Source organism: Ranitomeya variabilis, chromosome 6 (genome assembly GCF_051348905.1).
Source record: "Ranitomeya variabilis isolate aRanVar5 chromosome 6, aRanVar5.hap1, whole genome shotgun sequence".
NCBI lineage: Eukaryota > Metazoa > Chordata > Amphibia > Anura > Dendrobatidae > Ranitomeya > Ranitomeya variabilis.
In genome coordinates, this window is record NC_135237.1 from 34,412,459 (window position 1) to 34,432,647 (window position 20,189).

Below are 20,189 nucleotides of genomic sequence, written 5' to 3' on the forward strand. Positions count from 1 at the left end.
CATTACTGAGATAGGAGACGACAGTTGGTGCCCATAAAGTTCTATGTAGAGGGAGGAGCTAGAGGCCGTCACAGACATTGTGCTGCAAGTTCTCCTGAAAAGACTGTTACAGTTACGCCTCACATTTCTACGGAAAACTGTAACTGTCGTTACAGGAGAACTTGCAGCAGGAGGTGTGTGTCTGCCTATAGCTCCTCCCTCTCTCCATAGAGTTTTAAAAGCACTAATTGTCCCTGAAAACAGATTTTACTTATTAACTTAGAATTGAAAAATGAAAAAAAAAAAAAAAACAGTCCTAGGAGGAGAAAGAAGCAGATTTCTCTGATAAGATATATTATGAAGTCTCTTATTTTCACTTGTACTATTGATTTACTGGGGAAACAAATTTAAGATTATGTTTACTCTTTAATGAACATTGCCAATGCATTCTGTCCAGTACCTATGTCTGAGCAGCGGCTTTTCCTTGCATTGATAAATTGGCAAATTTGTGCTCCATTTGGTCATGACGCACTGACTGCTGCTCCGGTTACTAATAGGCCCCGGAAAGAGCTTGTGACATATAGAAAAAGCCTGGGCCGACATGTCCTGTCCGTGGATCTAAAGAAAGCTATACTGGCGAGGTTCACTTATGGACTTATGGAAAGTTTAGAATCTTAAGTCCTAAGACGTCTTCTCACATGAAGTCCAACTGTGGAATTATCACTTCCAGTGGAAAGCTCCCTGCGCAGGCATTAAACGGATCCATAGGTTCCACAAGAGACCTCACGAGTGTCCCAAGTTGATATTAGAGGTTTTTTTTATTTTTTATTTTCTGGAAATCTGTCTTCGAAAGGAGCACTACCCATATAATCAGCCTCATCATTTATGTGATCATTCTCACCATTGGCCTCCAAGTTTTAAACAAACGCTTTGTTCACACAGAGCTTTTTTTGAGGCCTTAAAAACATTATTTTATTAATTTTTTTATTTATTTTTTAGAGGTTTTGAAAGTGTTTTATCTTCTGCAATCTTTTGATTTGGAGTTACATAGTGTGGAGCTAAATAAATCAAGACATACACTTTTTTTTCTTTTTGTACTAAGCGTGGAAAAAAAAAGCTAAAAAAAAAAATAAAAAAAAATCAAAACAGCAAAATTAATTTCCTACAGAAATTAATCTGCAAAACAAAAACGCAAAAAAAAAAAAATAAATAAATACTCATTGTGAACATAGCCTAACCTTTTCCGACCAAACCCAGGGAAGCAAGAAGAATTTTCTCAGAAAAGACTACCTCAATTGGATATTTCAGTGAGTCACGTATCATTTAAAGGGAATCTGTCCACTGGTTTTGTATACTGAAGCCGTGTAATAGGCTGGGTAGGTGCCTGTCCCCCGGTTAAAATGAGACCTTTTTTGTAGAGATCCGATGTGCCAGTCATGAGAAATCAGGTGTAGAAGCCGTATGCAAATTAGACAGGAAGTGAACTGGGAGCACTTCCTGCCTTATTTGCATACAACTTTAACACTAGATTTCTCATAACTGGCATGTCGGATTTCTACAAAAAAGGTCTCTTTTTAACCGGGGGACAGGTGGCTATACAGCCATACCACTACCTCTATATGCAAAAATATGTTGACAGATTCTTTTAACACGATTTTCAGAAGGTGTTTCTAGTTGAAGCGGTAGCACAACCTTGTGATATTTTCCCTTTTAATAGATTTCCCACTGTGATAAAATTTGTAAACATGTGTAGTCAATGTATTATCGTCCACCCTATAATTACCTCTAAAATCTACAGTACAGGAGTGATGGAAAAAAATAAGCACTGAATTTACGTCATATTTTTCAACAATTACTTAAAAACAATTTAAAAAGGGAAAAAAAACATAAAAAGAAATAAGAAGTTCTCCCGTGGTGAATATAAATAATGACACTGGAGCACAAACCATTCATTCTGGATGTGAGAAAGACGAGGCAGCGAACGAGACAAAGCAAAGAAACATGGCGTGAAAAGGAGAGCAGTCTATTTACAATGATTTCTTGGGGGCAGAGGAGGACAGGACGGTACAAAAAAAAAAAAAGCATAAAAAAATTTCACATTCATTAATGAGCGGCAAATCAATGGCATTCAGGAGACATGAATGATCAGCATGCAGCATGCCGCCACCTCGCTTACCTCCGAGCTATAATCGTCAGCGGTGGTGGAAACTTCACTCTCCGGCTGCGATTAAAACACAACCTATTAAAATACGGTTCCATCTCGTCGCGCATCCACGTATGTGAAGCCACGGACCCCCGACACATGGCCGGTCCTTCTCCTTTATCTCCACGTTGTAACCCACTTTGGAGCTAGCATCTTTTCATATCCAGCGTCCCCATGACAACACTTCCTGTCTATGTTCTGCCCCATATACCATGGTGATGTCCTCTAGAATCCGAATGGCTGTCCACATTCTAAATGTGTGTGAACAGTGATTAGGAGACACTGGATCAAGATGAACGTACAAGAAGAGCTGTCATGAGGATGCAAAAACGTAGGTGCACATGTAAGGGGACCGGTCAGATCTATTGACCAATTTTAGTAAAAACTTGCATTTCCAACAAAAAAATAAATAAATAAAATAATTGGGAACATTTGTGTCGTTCCTTTGCTAGTCCTTATGAAAATGTAAAAAGTAGGAATAAATTGACAACTGGGCGTAAAGGGGGTGTGTCTGCACAGAGTCCGGCACTGTTAGTCCTGATTGGTCAGGTCAGTGTGGGGGGAGGGGGGTGTCAGGACACAATCCCCCAACTAGTACCACCCAGCTAACAATGTATCCATTTATTTCCAGGAGGAATAACAGAGGGACGGCACAAAGCAGAAAGAAAATGCCTTAAAAATGTTATTTCCTGAAAATACACTCAAGTCCGATTTGTCAGGACAGCGAACAAGTCTTCCTTAAGGTCTGATAAGTATTTACATCGGGTCCAAGAGGAAGCGCAAGTAATCATGAGAGCCACTAACACCGACTCTTAAAAGGATTATCCAGCCAAAGAAAAAATATACATACCGTAAATGGGATTCAAATACTAAGTTATATCTCTTTGTCTCTGCTCCCGGACACTTATTTTCCAGTCCTGACAAAACTGAGTTACCTGTGTGTGAAGGTGGCTGGATGCCTGTCTGAATAGCTAAGCCAGCCCCCTCCCCTGTCACAGCTAATAGATCGATAAAAAAAAAGGTCTGGCTTAGTTATTGAAACATGCAGTTTATCAGCCCTCTTTTTTCCCCCATCTATTGGCTGTGACTGAAGAGGGGGCTGGCTCAGGTTATTGGAATATTGAAATGAGCAGTTAGCCAGCACCCTTTTTATCCATCTATTGGCTGTGACGGAGGAGGGGGCTGGCTTAGATTATTGAAACGAGCAGTTAGCCAGCCCCCTTTTTATCCATCTACTGGCTGTGACAGAGGAGGGGGCTGGCTTAGGTTATTGAAACAAGCAGTTAACCAGGACCCTTTATATCAATCTACTGGCTGTAACGGAGGAGGGGGCTCGCTTTGTTATTGAAAGGAGCAGTTAGCCAGCTCCCTTTTTTTCCTATCTATTGTCTGTGACAGAGGATGGGGCTGGCTTAGCTATTCAAACAAATAGCCTGCCAGCTCCCTTCATACACAGCTCTGGTATCGTGTCAGCACTGGAAGCAAAGCGGCTAGGAGCCGGGATGGAAGACGCACAATGAGGCAGTAAGTATTCGATATCACTGAGGGGACGAGCTATGTATTAGGCGCTCACCTCTATGGTGTAGGTCTTGTCGTGCTGGATCATTTCCCCCTGGGGCAGTGTTCTCATGATGGTGAATTCAGCAGTGGTACCTGCTCCGCTAGGGCCGGTCTGGGGGAGGGCGTCATCACGCTGGGATAGGCCGGCTTCTGACCCCACATTGCCACCATCCTGTTTGGAGCTGGAGGACGGCTTCTTCTTCTTGTTCTTCTTGGCAGGATTCTGGCCGTCCGTCTGGCCCTTTCGCTGTCTGAACTGGGCGAGCTAAGAGGGGGCAAAGGAAAAAGAAAAATCAGCAGCATAGAGGTGGGACGGGGAAAAGAAGGGTAACCTGGACCATGTGTAGGCTACTATAAAGAATTAAATCTACTGCCTACACGTTAGTGAGTAAAGGGATCCAATCAGCCCCAGCGCAGAAAAAGTAACCCCCGGCAGAGGCTGCTTTACAGACAGGCAGATGAAGGTCCAAAACAGGCGGCGAATCATTGAATCAGTCACCTCTAAACGTCCAATTTACAATTCATTTTTCTCTCCTCTGATGTGATCTAGCACTGCCTGGACCGGTCCTAGACCACCAGGGCTACTGCCATTCTTCCCTTCTCTGCCCTAGCCCACCAGGGCTACTGCCATTAAACCCTTCTTTGCCCTAGCCCACCAGGGATAATGACATTAAACCCTTCTTTGCCCTAGCCCACCAGGGCTACTGCCATTAAACCTTCTTTGCCCTAGCCCACCAGGAATAATGACATTAAACCCTTCTTTGCCCTAGCCCACCAGGGCTACTGCCATTAAACCTTCTTTGCCCTAGCCCACCAAGGATAATGACATTAAACCCTTCTTTGCCCTAGCCCACCAGGGCTACTGCCATTAAACCTTCTTTGCCCTAGCCCACCAGGGATAATGACATTAAACCCTTCTTTGCCCTAGCCCACCAGGGCTACTGCCATTAAACCTTCTTTGCCCTAGCCCACCAGGGATAATGACATTAAACCCTTCTTTGCCCTAGCCCACCAGGGATAATGACATTAAACCCTTCTTTTCCCTAGCCCACCAGGGCTACTGCCATTAAACCTTCTTTGCCCTAGCCCACCAGGGATAATGACATTAAACCCTTCTTTGCCCTAGCCCACCAGGGATAATGACATTAAACCCTTCTTTTCCCTAGCCCACCAGGGCTACTGCCATTAAACCCTTCTTTGCCCTAGCCCACCAGGAATAATGACATTAAACCCTTCTTTGCCCTAGCCCACCAGGGCTAATGACATTAAACCCTTCTTTTCCCTAGCCCACCAGGGCTACTGCCATTAAACCTTCTTTGCCCTAGCCCACCAGGGATAATGACATTAAACCCTTCTTTGCCCTAGCACTGAAGCATGCCCCTATTCTAAGGCTCCGCATCCAAGATAAGGTCCAAAAGTCCCCAAAGTCTCCAACGCCAAAATTGGAAAAAGGGACTAGGCATGTTGATTCATCTGCTTCTAGTCCTCCTGATGAACCCATGATAGGTGCTGAAACGCGTAGGAGACTTTGGGGATTTTAACCCCTTCTGTGCTATGGACTAGTAAAAATAGTAATATGAAAAAGTGCTTGGTCTCTACCTGGGTTCACAGTGATGTGGGTATAAAAAAAAAATCTATTTTCTGGCTCGGTGAGAATGAAAGCTGCAGCTGGTCACTGACTGCTGATTGGCTGCAGTGGTCCCATGATGCCCCATCTATTCTCACATTTATGATTTGCTTAAAGTGGACAACCTTTGTAATCCCCTCCACCTCCAGACCACCAGGGATAGTGATATGAACACTTGTACAGCCCTGGCCTACCAGCAACACATACATTCACCTTTTTACTGCCCTAGACAATCACCAACAGAAGATCTCCTGCTCTGCCCTAGACCACCAACAATACAGATAGAATCTCCTACTCTGCCCCGGACCACCAGGACCCTTTGTGTCAATTTTTATTTGCTATCCTGGAACAGAGGGAACATATATCATCAGGCCGGGGCCTGTGCAGACCGCACAGCTCTTTCCACAGATTAGAGCCACCTAAGAAGTTAATGACACAATCACTTTAACCAAACGCCCCGGAGACGCGTTTCTCCAGCAAATCTCCTCGCTAATCCCGCAAATCAAATTTAGGGATTGGCAGCGGCTGTTATAGGACTTGTGCCAAGATCTCATTTGGTGCGTTCACTTATAGAACAGAGGGGGCACAGTTAAGAGGAAAAGTTTACAGGGTCGGTTCGCCACTACGCATCGTTTTATATCACAAGTCTGCACACCCTGGGGTCCCAAGCCGTCACCCCCAAACCTTTGCTTATTTGTGCCTGCACAGAAGCAGCGGCCATGCATGCACTCCGTGCTCATTTCCATGTTTTCGGGGGCTGTCTGTGTACTCGGCCAGCACCGTCAGGCGTTGGATGTAAGGACAATGCATGTTTTATTCCCTTAAGTGGTGCACTGGACTGATCCTGGGGGTCCCAGCAATCACGTGTATAGGTGCTGGCCGTTATGCATGCCAGAATACAGGCATGCAGTGCCGCAAACCCTTTATTCTCAGAATTAGTGGTGGTCCCAGAGGTCTGGAGCCCCCCAGTGATCCTGACAATCAGTGAGGTCCGGCTATATTTCATTACTTGCTAAAAATCGGTATTTCCATATATTTAGGACAAGGCATAGCACTAGGATACCCCATCACATTCTGATTGAGGGGTTTGTCCTTTGCTGCCCCCAGAATGGAGAGGAAGCTGCAGGCTCCTTCACCAATTCACCCCGCACATCAGCGCCACCACGACGGGTCCGGGCTGCAGATTCCCATACAGTGGTCAGGGAAAACAGGGTGCAGGATCATTCCAAAAATTACTCAACAAATGGCAAAAATTAACTCCCCAGGAAAAAAACTATTTAAAAATAAAAATCATCAGATCCGGCACCTGCTCCAATGCCCCGGCACGTGGGTTTAATACCTGAATGGACATACGGTACCTTGTAGCAGAACATGTCTGCCAGGGGGTGCCCCTCCAGTTCGTGGGTACGATCCCAAGCAGCGGGTACGGCCCCAGACCACGGCTAAGGTCCAAGACAGCGGGTATGGCCTCAGTGCACTGTTATGGTGCCAGACAGCAGGTACGATCCCGGACAGCGGGTACTGTCCCACAAAATGGGTACACAGTTACGATGTCAGACAGCAGGTCCGGTCCCAGATAGCAGGTACGGTCCCAGTCTGTTGGTATGATCCCAGACAGAGGGTACACAGGTACGGTTCCAGACAACAGGTACAGTCCCAGACAGCGGGTGCGGTCCCAGTCCACAGCTATGGTCCCAGATTAAGGGTACACAGGTACGGTCCCAAACAGCGGGACGTGTCAAACAGCGAGTGCAGTCCCAGACAGCGGGTATAGTACCAGTGTGCGGCCCCTAGACCCGCAAAGAGCAGGTTATACGCCAGCGTCCCGGCCAGTGACTCCTGATGTCTGAGCTTATGTGATTTGCAACGAGGATAAGATGTACGTGCACACAAATCCTGTTACAATATGATAAGCCGGGCCCCACTGTGACCAACGATCAGACCTCGTAGATACGGCACGAATGGTGAGGAACACGAAAGCGATCATAGCAAGGAAAAAACCGGACCCACACCTGACCCGGACCCACACCTGACCCGGACCCACACCTGACCCGGACCCACACCTGACCGGGACACACACCTGACCCGGACCCACACCTGACCGGGACCCACACCTGACCGGGACCCACACCTGACCCGGACCCACATTAATGTAAGATTCAGTAACAGGACACTATTTGTCAGATTCGGATATTTATACGGGATCAGCGGTGCTGGCCGGGCACTGCTCATCTCTTCTTGCAGAAACCAATACCTTTCTTCCACGCGAACCACAATTCTACGTCTTCAGCGACTGCACTGGATGTTATACAACCCTCATAGCTGCTGCAGAACCTCACAATATACACCTGAGGTGCCGAAAAAAATAAATTGAGGAAAAGTCTGCAGATGACGCAGTAATGAGCCTTTAATTTTGGCTAGTATTGTTTTTCTTCTTTGTGTGTTAGGAAGGGGTGGTCGCGGTTTATAAAAAAAAAAATATATATATATATATATATATATCACACATGAATTGAAGGTTTGAGGTAGGTACGGACACCCCAGGGACACGGCTCTGCCGCCGGACGCCCCAGGGACACTCCTACGGCAGCACCACACAGACCAAGGAACATGTCTACAGTCTGGACCAATAAGACACAAATCGTTGAGAATCTTGTTGATTTGTCGCACGCCTCTTGTTGCTGCGATTTGGATAACGATCGATATGCGTTTTCCGTCCATCTGTCACTGATCGCTGCACTGTCAATAAAACGTCAGTCTGGTTCCTGACAACTAATGCCGAGCGGAGATTAGTACCCTGCGAGCGAACAAAGCAGGCAGCGGCCATTACCATCCTACGACATGGGGTGGTGGCCGATCACATCCTCTTTCGAATGCAAAGGTGAGAGTCCGACTTGCAAAACCTCTTGTAAATTGAGGATTTTTCCCAAGTGATTGTATTACTGGTGGCTCCATGCGACAGCTGCCAAAGGGAAACGGTCATGAGAGGTCATCCATGTGGTCTCCTCACCATGTGGTCTCCTCACCATGTGGTCTTCTCACCTGTCTCCAGCAAAGCTTTTACATTTCTTTTTGTCGGCAACACGAAACCTACTGATGACCACATCACGGCCATTCAGGTAGAACCGGTGGTCTTCTTACTGCACACTGGTCTCCCCGTATATTTCCTTTATGCATCTTATGGAAATAGAGGGAACTCTTGGATGAAGATTTATGTGGTTAGTGCCGGGAATATACCGCTCTTCATGAAGGGTCTTCTTAAAGATGATCAATGTGCATTTTATGTATGATGGAACCAAAAACCTGGAAAAGGAAATTTGCTCTGGACTAGGGTTCGTCTGCTCAAATAGGTGGTCTTCTGGAGAGGCCACCATATGTTTGAGTTACTATATGATGGATGTGTGGATCTTCTCTCCGTATTATAAAAGTCTAGATAAGTGGAAAGTAGAAGCAGAAGGCACACGTGTACCGTGGACTCAATGACTCATCCGTCCGTCAGTCCGGCCGCTCCTCCATTAACACAACACCGCTCAAAATAGCAGAACACTAATACCGCCCCGTAGACGAGCCAAGAACTGAACGCTGCCAACTTCTACCGTACAGGAGGCGACATCCTGGAAGATTACAGATGAAGAGGATGACGAGACAAAAGATTTATCAAGAGGGAGAAAAAAAATTTGCAGACTTTGGACCATATTGTGCAACAAAAAAAAAATAATTGGATCAAATTTATACTCTTTTTAGCGCCTCAGTAATGGGAAGGAGTCAGAAAATGAGAAAGATTTATAAATAGCGTGTAGAATTATTTTAGAGCAAACAATGGTGCTAGGAAGTGAAAAATGGCGAGAATATCTCCCAAAAAGCTCCTAATCTATCACAAAGCGTGAGAAATTTGGTGCCGCATCAGCCGATCTGGTCTAGTTTTATACTATCGAAACTTAAGACTGTAATAGTAAATCTATGTGCCGCCATATGGTGCTCCGTCTGAAGCCCTCTAGAATATAGCACCCGTTTTATTTTTGCATCAGGATGATGTACGCCTCGTCATGTTATGAGCTGGTATATATTGGAGCTTATGGTGCATATGTTGGAAGGCTGACTTGTTCCCCGACGATTTTTATGCCCCAGTCCCATTTTGAAACGTTGGCAATGTCAAAAGACTGACAGACGGTAATTTCCTGTTATATTTGGAGTGCCAAAACCGTACAAAAACAAAGGAGACGGGTATGATTCAGATAGGGGTTGTGGATGATTGGTGAAGGTGAGTATTACTTATTCTTTTTATACCAGTCTGACCATTTTTAAAACAAAAGAAAAAGTTGTTCAATGGGGTTCAGACCCGGACTCACCAGCGCTTTGTTTCCATCCATTTCTGGGGGCTTCTTCAAATATGTTTGGGGTCACTGTCCTGCTGGAAGACCCATGACCTAGAATGCAAACCAAGCTTTCTGACAATTGACACTAATCCATTGGTAATCTACAGATTTCATGATGTCTTGCACACAGCCAAGGTACCCAGTGCCAGAGGCAGCAACACTACCGAAAAACATCTTTGAACCTCCACCATATTTGACTGTAGGCACTGTGTTCTTTTCTTTGTATGCATCATTCAGTTTCAGTAAACAGTAGAATGATGTGCTTTACAAAAAAGCTCCATCTTGGTATCATCTGTCCACAAGACGCTTTCCCAGAAGAATTTTTGCTTAGTCATACACATTTTGGTAAACGGCAGTCTAGCTTTTTTAATGTTTCTGTGTCAGCAGTGGGGTCTTCCTGGGTCTTCTGCCATAGCGTTTCATTTCATCCAAATACCAACAGATTGTTTGCGCTGACACCGATACACCCTGAGCCTGCAGGACAGCTTGAATTTCTTTGGAACTTGATTTCTGCTGCTTATCCACCATCCAGACTATCCTGCATTGCAACCTTTCATCAATTATCCTGTGCCGTCCACATCCAGGGAGATTAGCTACAGTGCCACGGGTTGTAAACTTCTTGATTATGTTGCACACCATGGACAAAGGAACATCAAGATTTCTGGAGATGGACTTGTAACCTTGAGATTGTTGATATTGTTCCAACAATTTTGGTTCTCAAGTCCTCAATCAGTTCTCTTCTCCTCTTTCTGTTCTCCATGCTTAGTGTTGCGTACACAGACTCACAATGCAAAGATGGAGTCAAATTACTGTTACTTGCCACAGGTGAGTTTGTTTCAAGCATGTGATGCTTGTTCAGAATGGTTTACCCACAATTTTGGAAAGGTGTCATCAATTTTGTCCAGCCCATTTTAGGAGTTGTGTGTGAAATTATGTCCAATTGGTCAATTAAATTAACGCGTGTAACATGTAAACGTGTGTAATTATTGCAATTACGCAATAATTTTATAATTTTCTGGGAGAAATACTTCATTTTCTGGAAGAATTTGAAGGGTGCCAACACTTTTGGCCTTGACTGTAGAAAATTATTTTGGGAGAGGCACTAATGCTCCCATCAGTTTATTCAGAGACTGTAAAGTGTCAGTTTTATAGACCCATGAGAATGGAGATTTGCATCCGTCACTCACATAAAACCTACACAATAAGCCTGTAAGTGACATAATGCAATAAACCACCGGGAACCGTCACATAATCATGTCCTGTGACACCACGTACTTATAATTATACGGTAATAAGACCCATAAACTGGACTGACAACTCCATAATAGAACCTCTGACAACAATGAGGTGTCACCGAAATTCCTCCATATGGACAAACAATAATGTAAATTCCTGCCTTTTTTTTTTTTTTTTTTTTTTTGCAGAGCTCAGTTTGTCACAGAGTCACCCAGGCGTCATTATTCTGCATAGTCTCTGCTTCCTCCTATCCAATGAATGACTATTGCCATTCACAAAACTCTTTTGCAAATGGCAGACGCTGCACCAAAAAGAACTTATAATTTACATATGTGCCGCCATATGGTGCATAATACATGTATTCGTTCAAAACTATACCCCCATAACAGAGGATGGCGATGTGAATAGCAAAGGCAGCTTTGTGACAGTCTCTTTGCGGCCGCGCTTTTTTGGAGTCAGATTCTGGTAAACAAATCACAGCCAAAAATAAGAGGAAAAGACGAAGATCAATTCACACAAATCTGAGCCGTTGTCCGACACGCTGGGGGCCAACAGCGGTGTCCTGGGAGCGACAACTCCAGACTGCCGAAATGTCACCCGGGGTCTGCAGCTGTCACACACCCCCACACGAGCTAATCCCAACAGCAGGCGCTCGCCGGCAACTGTGCGTCCTGACACCGCAGAACAAGAGACGCGTGGACGAAACCTCTGAAGAGTCAGAGCGGATAATACGGCTGTTCTGTTAGATGCTGACTCCATTCACTGCTCAGTCAAGCAGATAAATAATACCGCCATAGTGTTAGGGCTCTCTGATTTTACGCTAACAGCTCGGTGGTTTGCAAAAGTTTCATAACTTTCCACATGGGACAAAAAATATATTTATTTTATATACACTGTATAATAGGAGTTAACAACTCCAAAACACCAATTTATTTTTATGTATTTTTTTTTTCATTTTTGCCTCTCGTCTTTTCAGCAGCCATAGCTTTTTTTCTTTATTAGTGTTAGGGCTCTCTGATTTTACGCTAATAGCTCGGTGATTTTTTTAAAGTTTCATAACTTTCCACGCTGGACAAAAAATATATTTATTTTATATACACTGTATAATACGAGTTAACAACTCCAAAACACCAATTTTTATTTGTATTTTCTTTTTTTCCATTTTCGCCTCTCCACTTTTCAGCAGCCATAACTTTTTTTTTTTTTTTTTTTTTTTTTACAGGCATGGCTGTATCATGTACCACAAATTGTATTATTTTGTTTAGCGCGGTTTAATGGTATATATAAAATTTCTGCTTCATGTAAATTTATTTTAGTAAATTTAGAGAAGAAAAAAAGTTATTTTTGGTTTAGTCTTTTTTGCTTATATTTTGTACAATACATTTTTTCACACCAAGTAACCTGTTGAATGAATTCTCCAGGTTATGGCCACGTGGACACCTACTATCTGTAGGCTTTTTTTGTTATACGTACATAAAATCAATTTTTATTTAAAAATATGTTTTCCTAGCATTTTTTTTCAGGTTCAGACTTATTTTTTTTATTTTTTTTCTCCAGCTGTTTATTGTTATAATCTCTAGGTAAAGTTTTTTTTTTTTTTTTAAGGGAATCTTTCACAGTCAATGCCACTATTAAACACAAAACTCTCACTGAGCGTCATGTAACATGCAAATGGGTAGACAGAATCAGAGAAAAATCGCTTTTGTCATCTGTTAGGGGTCTCCGACTGTGTCTGAGACCCCCACCTACTACTAGATTGCAAAAGCTTTGACCCTGCACTGCAAATTTACAAAAAGGTGCAGAATTAAATCCCAGGACCAAGGGTCATACAATTAGGGCCCTTAGTTTTTAAAGGATTAAGGGGTCAGGTTTGGGGGGGGTCTATATTTATTTTGGGTGTCTGGTGAAAGGGGTTTCTGTTTTTTAGAAAATCATCTATTTCCACAGCTGCAGATTCTTTCAACAATGCTTTCCTCGCCCTCCCCAGGTCCAGAGCTTAGTCTCCGCCGCTGCCTCCGATTACTGCTATTGTCTGCAGCATTGACAGCGCTGTAGCCAATCAGTGAGCTATGTAGCAACTTGTGCTGTCGTCTCAGGCAGACGCTCTCAACTCGCCACTTGGCTGCAGCGCTGTCAACGTGATGTCAGTGCTGCAGATAATAGACAGCAGGAGTGGCAGGGAAGTATCAGCGCTGGACCAGGGGAGGCTGAGTAAAGCACATACGAAAAAATACAATCCCTGCCGTGTCAATGTTTCCTGCAGGATTTTCCCAGTTAATTCCACTTTGCAATGATTAGGATGAAATCTGCAGTAAATCCGCGCCATGTGTCCTATGTGGATGTAACAGAGGTGAAGTCTGCGGAGAATCCATACCCACAAGAGACAACTGCATTTTGCCATGAACTGGTGGTGGAAAAATGTGCTGCCTACGGAGACACTGGTAATAGTTACACCCCCATAACTGCTGCCATGGTATATACAGCCTTGTTAGGGGTGCCAGCAGTGACTGCAGCCCTGTGTACAAGCCTCAACACACACCTGTGCGCCGACAACTGCACTAACACAAAGGAACAGAAGACACGCTGTGAGCAGCTGCAGGAACAGTTGCCGACAGGAGAGGAGCTGAGCCCAGTGCACAAGGGACACTCGCCAGACAACTGTGACGTCAATGCAGCCATAAAAACAATCTGGACCATCTTTTCTTAGAAGCCTGTGTCGTGCCGTTCCTCCGTTATCCTTTCTGGGCTCATACTGATCTACGTGAAAAACGGACGAGTGCAATCCAATAAAAAAAATAAAATTGGATTGCACTCTGACTAATGTTAATGTGTTTCCCTGATCATCTGCAATTTTTTTTCTCAGCTCATATTGGACTGAGAAAAAATAAAAATAAAATCGCAGCATGCTGCGAATGGCCGAGCATATCGGTCGAGACTCGCCAATGTAAGTCAACGGGTGCAAGGGAAAAAAAAAAAAAAAAAAAGGCACATGGAACATGCGTGTGACTTCCGATTTTTACTCGCCCATCTCCTAGAAAACCAAACATTTCATCTTCCATATACAGTAAAATCACTGCGTGACCCATCAGAATAGGATAGATAGATGAATGTGTAGTTTAATGTCCATGTATTTAGCTATTAATTCAATAATGTAAAGAAAAAAATGGCGTGGGGGTCCCCCGACATTTTATTAACCAGCTGAGGGAAAGCCGACAGCTGTGGGCATATGTTTATAGCCAGGGAAGGGGGTAATAAACATGGAGCTTCCCAGGCTCTATCCGCTCACAGCTGCATACAAAGCTTTTACTGGTTATTAAAATGGGGGACACCGCTCAAAAAATTACATAGGCTCCCCCTATAATTAATAACTAGCAAAGGCTAGGCAGACAGATGCGGATTGATATTAACAGATTAGGGTAGACACCATAGATATTGGCCCCCACAAAGACTAAAAACCATCAGCTCTTAGGTGCCTCAGAAATGGCACATCCATAAGATGCGCCAATTCTGGCGCTTAGTCCTCTTTTCCCACTTGCCCTGGTGCAGTGGCAAGTTGGGTGATAGTATTGGGGTTGATGTCACCTTTGTATTGTCCGGTGATATAAAGCCCAGAGGTTAGTAATGGAGAGGCGCCCCCATTACTAACTCCATAGTCAAATTGTAGAAAAAAAAAACAACACACAAAGCAAGAATAAAATTCTTTATTTGAAATAAACACTCCCCCTCTTTTATCCATTTAAGTAATGGGGGCATCTTATAGATGCCTCTCCGTTACTAACCCCTGGGCTTGATGTCAGCTGCCAATACAAAGCTGACATCAACCCCAATACTATCACCCTCACCCTACCTGCCACCACACCAGGACAAGTGGGAAGAGCAAACTAAGTGTCAGAACTGGTGCATCTTATGGATGAGTTATTTTGGGGGCAGCTAAGAACTGATGTTTTTAGTCTGGGAGGGGGCCCAATATCCATGGTCCATTCCTATCCTATGAATATACAGTTGTGCTCAAAAGTTTACATACCCCGGCTGAATTTTTTTTTCTTGGTCTTTTTCAGAGAATATGAATGATAACACCAAAACTTTTTCTCCACTCATGGTTAGTGGTTGGGTGAAGCCATTTATTGTCAAACTACTGTGTTTTCTCTTTTTAAAATCATAATGACAACCCAAAACATCCAAATGACCCTGGTGATTTTGGCCTGATAACACGCACAGAAGTTGATACAAATGGGTTTGAATGGCTCCTAAAGGTAACATCCTCCCCTGTGACCTGTTTGCTTGTAATCATTGTGTGTGCATAAAAGCTGAGTGAGTTTCTGGGATCCAGACAGACTCTTGCATCTTTCATCCAGCCACTGACATTTCTGGATTTTGAGTCATGGGCAAAGCAAAAGAATTGTCAGCGGATCTACAGGAAAAGGTAGTTGAACTTTATAAAACAGGAAAGGGATACAAAACGATAATGCCAGTCAGCAGCGTTCAAACTGTGATTAACAAATGGAAAAAGAATGGCTCTGTAAAAACAAAACCACGGTCAGGTAGACCAACAAAAAATGTGTTCACAATTTCCAGGAAAACTGTTCGGGATGCAAAGAAAAACCCACAAATAACATCAGCTGAAATACAGGACTCTCTGAAAACTAGCGGTGTGGCTGTTTCAAGATGCACAATAAAGAGGCACATGAAGAAAAATGAGCTGCATGGTCGAGTCACCAGAAGAAAGCCATTACTGCGCAAATGCCACAAAGTATCTCACCTACAATACACAAAACAGCACAGAGACAAGCCTCAAAACTTCTGGAGGAAGGTAATTTGGAGTGATGAGACCAAAATTGAACTTTTTGGCCACAACCATAAACGTTACATTTGGAGAGAGGTCAACAAGGCCTATGATTAAAGGAACACCATTCCTACTGTAAGGGTGTGTTTCCACGGTCAGGAAACGCTGCGTGTTTGACGCTGCGTAGAGCCGCAGTGTCAAACACGCAGCGTCCAGATGTTACAGCATATTGGAGGAGATTTCATGAAATCCCGTCTCCACTATGCGTTAAAGGACGCCTGCGGCAGAGCCGCATAAACGGACATGCGGCGCGTCTTTTCAGAACGCAGCATGTCTGTTTACAATGTGGCGACGCTCCGTCGCCGCACCGTAAATTTCCCATAGATAATCATTAGATGCGGTAAAACCGCATCTAATGATTAGTCACATGCGTAGTAACTGCGTAAACGCAACTTACTACGCATGTCTACTAATTTACATGCCGGCTTACCTGTCCCGCCGCAGGAAGTCCCACGTCCACCGCAGTAACTTGGCTTACCGCGAGAACTGCCGTGCACGTGACCGGAGGTTATCTGCGGTCACTAGGCTGGTTCTCACGGTCAGCTGATTGTGAGAACGCTGCAGTGTAGGTGATCTCCGGCGATCATCTACAAGCTCTGCTATGCCTAGATGTCAGGCATCCAGATGAAGCAGAGCTGGACTCGTCGTGGGACACTCGCTATTAAATGGACTACGTCGGATACAGGGAGTATACTGTTGGTTTATTATTTTTAATTTTTTTCCAGGAGAACGAGGGCGTCGCAGGAATGAGCGTACAATAAAGTTATCAAAACTGTGTGGTGTTTTATTTCATTAAAATACTTTATTCTGCATGTGTGTGTGATTTATTAACCCTTTCACAACTATAGGATTAGTAATGTTAGGTATCTTAGTGACACCTCTCCATTACTAAGCCGGCTGAATGTCATGTTACAAAGGTGACATTAACCCCCTATTACCCCATATGCCACCGCTACAGGGCAGTGGAAAGAGAGCGGCTAATCTGGTATGTGTAGCCGGGGGGGGGGGGGGGGGGGGGGAAGGCCAATATCCATGGCCCCACTCTAGCCTATGAATATCAGCCTTTCTGGCTAAAAATTATAGTGGGACCCCACGTCATTTTTTTTTTTTTGGGGGGGGGCCCCTATTTTTATAGCCAATAAAGGCTAAATATACAGCTGCAGACTGATATTCATACCCTGAGAAGCTCCGTGGGTATTAACCCCTTCCCAGGCTACAAACATCGGTCCCCCAGTCACTGGCTTTCCCTCTCTGGCGCAGAAAATTGCACTGGAGCACACAACATTTTTTTTTTTCAAATTTTTTTTAAAATTAAACAGATATTGCATTTAAGGCCGGGGTCACACTTGCGAGAAACTCACAAGAGTCTCTCACCTCAATACCCGTCACTGCGCCGGCACTGGGACCGGAGCGTTCAGCTACATAAAAATACATGCAGCCGCACACTCCGGTCCCGAGCGCCGGCAGCAGTATTGAGATGCGAGACTAATGCAAGTTTCTTGCAAGTGTGACGCCGGCCTAACGCAGATTTCGTGTGTGTGTCTTTATTTAAGGCCAGGATCACACATGCGAGAAACACAGACGAGCCTCACATCTTAATACCCGGCACTCAGGAGCAGAGCGAGAAATACATGCAACAGCACGCTCCGCTCCCGAGTGCCGGCGGCAGTGCCGGGTATTAAGATGCGAGACTCATCTGAGGTTCTCGCATGTGTGATCCCGGACTAACTCTTTATTAACATTTTATTATGTTTATTACTAAACATCGGGCTTGGTATTATCTATCTATCTATTATCAATCGATCGATAAATCAATCAATCGATACGATAGACGGATATACGATAGAAGAATCTATCTATCGATAGATCTATCGATAGATAATAGACGGATACACGATAGATCTATCTATCGTATATCCATCTATCGTATATCCATCTATCTATAGCTATATCTATCTATCTGTGTGTGTAAACTTTATTCTTCAATGGAGTATGTAAATGAAAAGGTTGGACAAGAAATGATATCACAATTATTTTTTTTTGTATATCTTTATTTAGCTTACAAAACACACAAATCCGCATGAAAAAAACCCCATGAAAAACGCCTGTAAAAACGCATAAAAAATGCAGGTGACCTACCAGTGACCTCAGGTGCAGATTTGGTGCAGATTTTACCTGCGTCAAATCCTGACCGTGGAAACATACCCTAGGCCATGTTCACACAATGCGTTTTTTTACCGCGGAACCGCAGCGATTTTGCCGCTGCGGGTCCGCAGCTGTTTTCCATGCAGGGTACAGTACAATGTAACCCTATGGAAAACAGGAAACGCTGTGCACATGATGCTGAATTTCACTAAAAAAGCCGCGCTGAATAGCCGCGGTAAAAAAGAAGGACCATGTCACTTCTTTGTGCGGAACTGCAGCGGTTCTGCACCCATAGACCTCCATTGTGAGGTCAAACCCGCAGTAAAACCCGCAGATCAAAAATATATCTGCGGGTTTTATTGCGGTTATGGGTGGAGAAACCGCTGCAGCAGGAAGTGCGGGGAAGCGGGCGGAAGTGCGTGGGCGGAGTGTGTTCCGAAGAGACATGGAGGCATACCGTCGCATGGGGATCGATGTGTGTGTGAGTGTGTGTGAGTGTGTGTATATATGTGTGTGTGTGTGTGTGTGTGTGTGTGTGTGTGTGTGTGTGTGTGTGTGTGTGTGTGTGTGTGTGTGTGTGTGTGTGTGTGTGTGTGTGTGTATACACTCACCGGCCACTTTATTAGGTACACCATGCTAGTAACGGGTTGGACCCCTTTTGCCTTCAGAGCTGCCTCAATTCTTCGTGGCATAGATTCAACAAGGTGCTGGAAGCATTCCTCAGAGATTTTGGTCCATATTGACATGATGGCATCACACAGTTGCCGCAGATTTGTCGGCTGCACATCCCAAAGATGCTCCATACAAGGCAGGATGGATCCATGCTTTCATGTTGTTTACGCCAAATTCTGACCCTACCAAGCAACGTTTTTCCAATCTTCTACTGTCCAATTTCGATGAGCTTGTACAAATTGTAGCCTCAGTTTCCTGTTCTTAGCTGAAAGGAGTGGTACCCGGTGTGGTCTTCTGCTACTGTAGCCCATCTGCCTCAAAGTTCGACGCACTGTGCGTTCAGAGATGCTCTTAGGCCTACCTTGGTTGTAACGGGTGGCGATTTGAGTCACTGTTGCCTTTCTATCAGCTCGAACCAGTCTGCCCATTCTCCTCTGACCTCTGGCATCAACAAGGCATTTCCGCCCACAGAACTGCCGCTCACTGGATTTTTTTTCTTTTTCGGGCCATTCTCTGTAAACCCTAGAGATGGTTGTGCGTGAAAATCCCAGTAGATCAGCAGTTTCTGAAATACTCAGACCAGCCCTTCTGGCACCAACAACCATGCCACGTTCAAAGGCACTCAAATCACCTTTCTTCCCCATACTGATGCTCGGTTTGAACTGCAGGAGATTGTCTTGACCATGTCTACATGCCTAAATGCACTGAGTTGCCGCCATGTGATTGGCTGATTAGAAATTAAGTGTTAACAAGAAGTTGGACAGGTGTACCTAATAAAGTGGCCAGTGAGTGTGTATATATATATATATATATATATATATATATATATATATATATATATATATATATATATATATATATATATATATATATATATATATATATGCGTGCGTATGTGCGTGCGTGCGTATGTGCGTGCGTGTATATATATATATATGTGTGTGTGTGTGTGTCTATATATGTGTGTGTGTGTGTGTGTGTGTGTGTGTGTGTGTGTGTGTGTGTGTGTGTGTGTGTGTGTGTGTGTGTGTGTGTGTGTGTGTGTGTGTGTCCCCATGCGACGCTAGTGCCACCATTGTGCTAAGTCGCCGTATGGGACTACTACTCCCATCCGGTATTAGGATGGGAGAGTTGTCCCTGTGTCCGGCGACTTAGCACAGTTATAAAGTTACACAAAACACCTACACACAATACACATACATGACACACAGTACATACAACACATAACAGAGTATATACTCACCAGCACCACACTGGTAGGCGAAGCCCTCGATCCCCTAGAAAAAATCCCAAAATAAAAAATCAAATCCATACTCCCTGTCCGCAGAATCCATAAAACGAGTGTCCCACGCCGATCGGCTGCTCTCCGGCGATACACTGCCAGGAGCGAAGCTCCTAGCAGTGTATCGCGTACTGTTCCGGAGTTCAATGGCTCCGGCGTCTCGGTTAACGGCAGTACAGCTGCGTAGAACTTTCCCACGCAGCACTGCCGTTAAGCGAGAGTGACGGGGTCAATGACCGCCGGTAAACTCGCTCGCGCATGCGCAG

At 44.4% G+C, this 20,189-nt stretch overlaps 1 protein-coding gene across 4 annotated transcripts in view; it reads right to left on the reverse strand.

Annotated features, from left to right (window-relative positions):
- AKAP9 (A-kinase anchoring protein 9) overlaps nt 1–20,189 on the reverse strand; it is a 215,368-nt gene that overhangs the window by 171,362 nt on the left and 23,817 nt on the right. For 3 of the 4 annotated variants that reach the window (XM_077268210.1, XM_077268209.1, XM_077268211.1), the window contains exons 2-3: nt 3,756–4,007; nt 2,156–2,200 (exon numbers count right to left, since the gene is read on the reverse strand). In XM_077268210.1, the coding sequence (XP_077124325.1) occupies nt 2,156–2,200; nt 3,756–4,007 (297 nt within the window). The remainder of the gene's footprint in view (nt 1–2,155; nt 2,201–3,755; nt 4,008–20,189) is intronic. The other variant, XM_077268212.1, reaches the window with a different exon arrangement.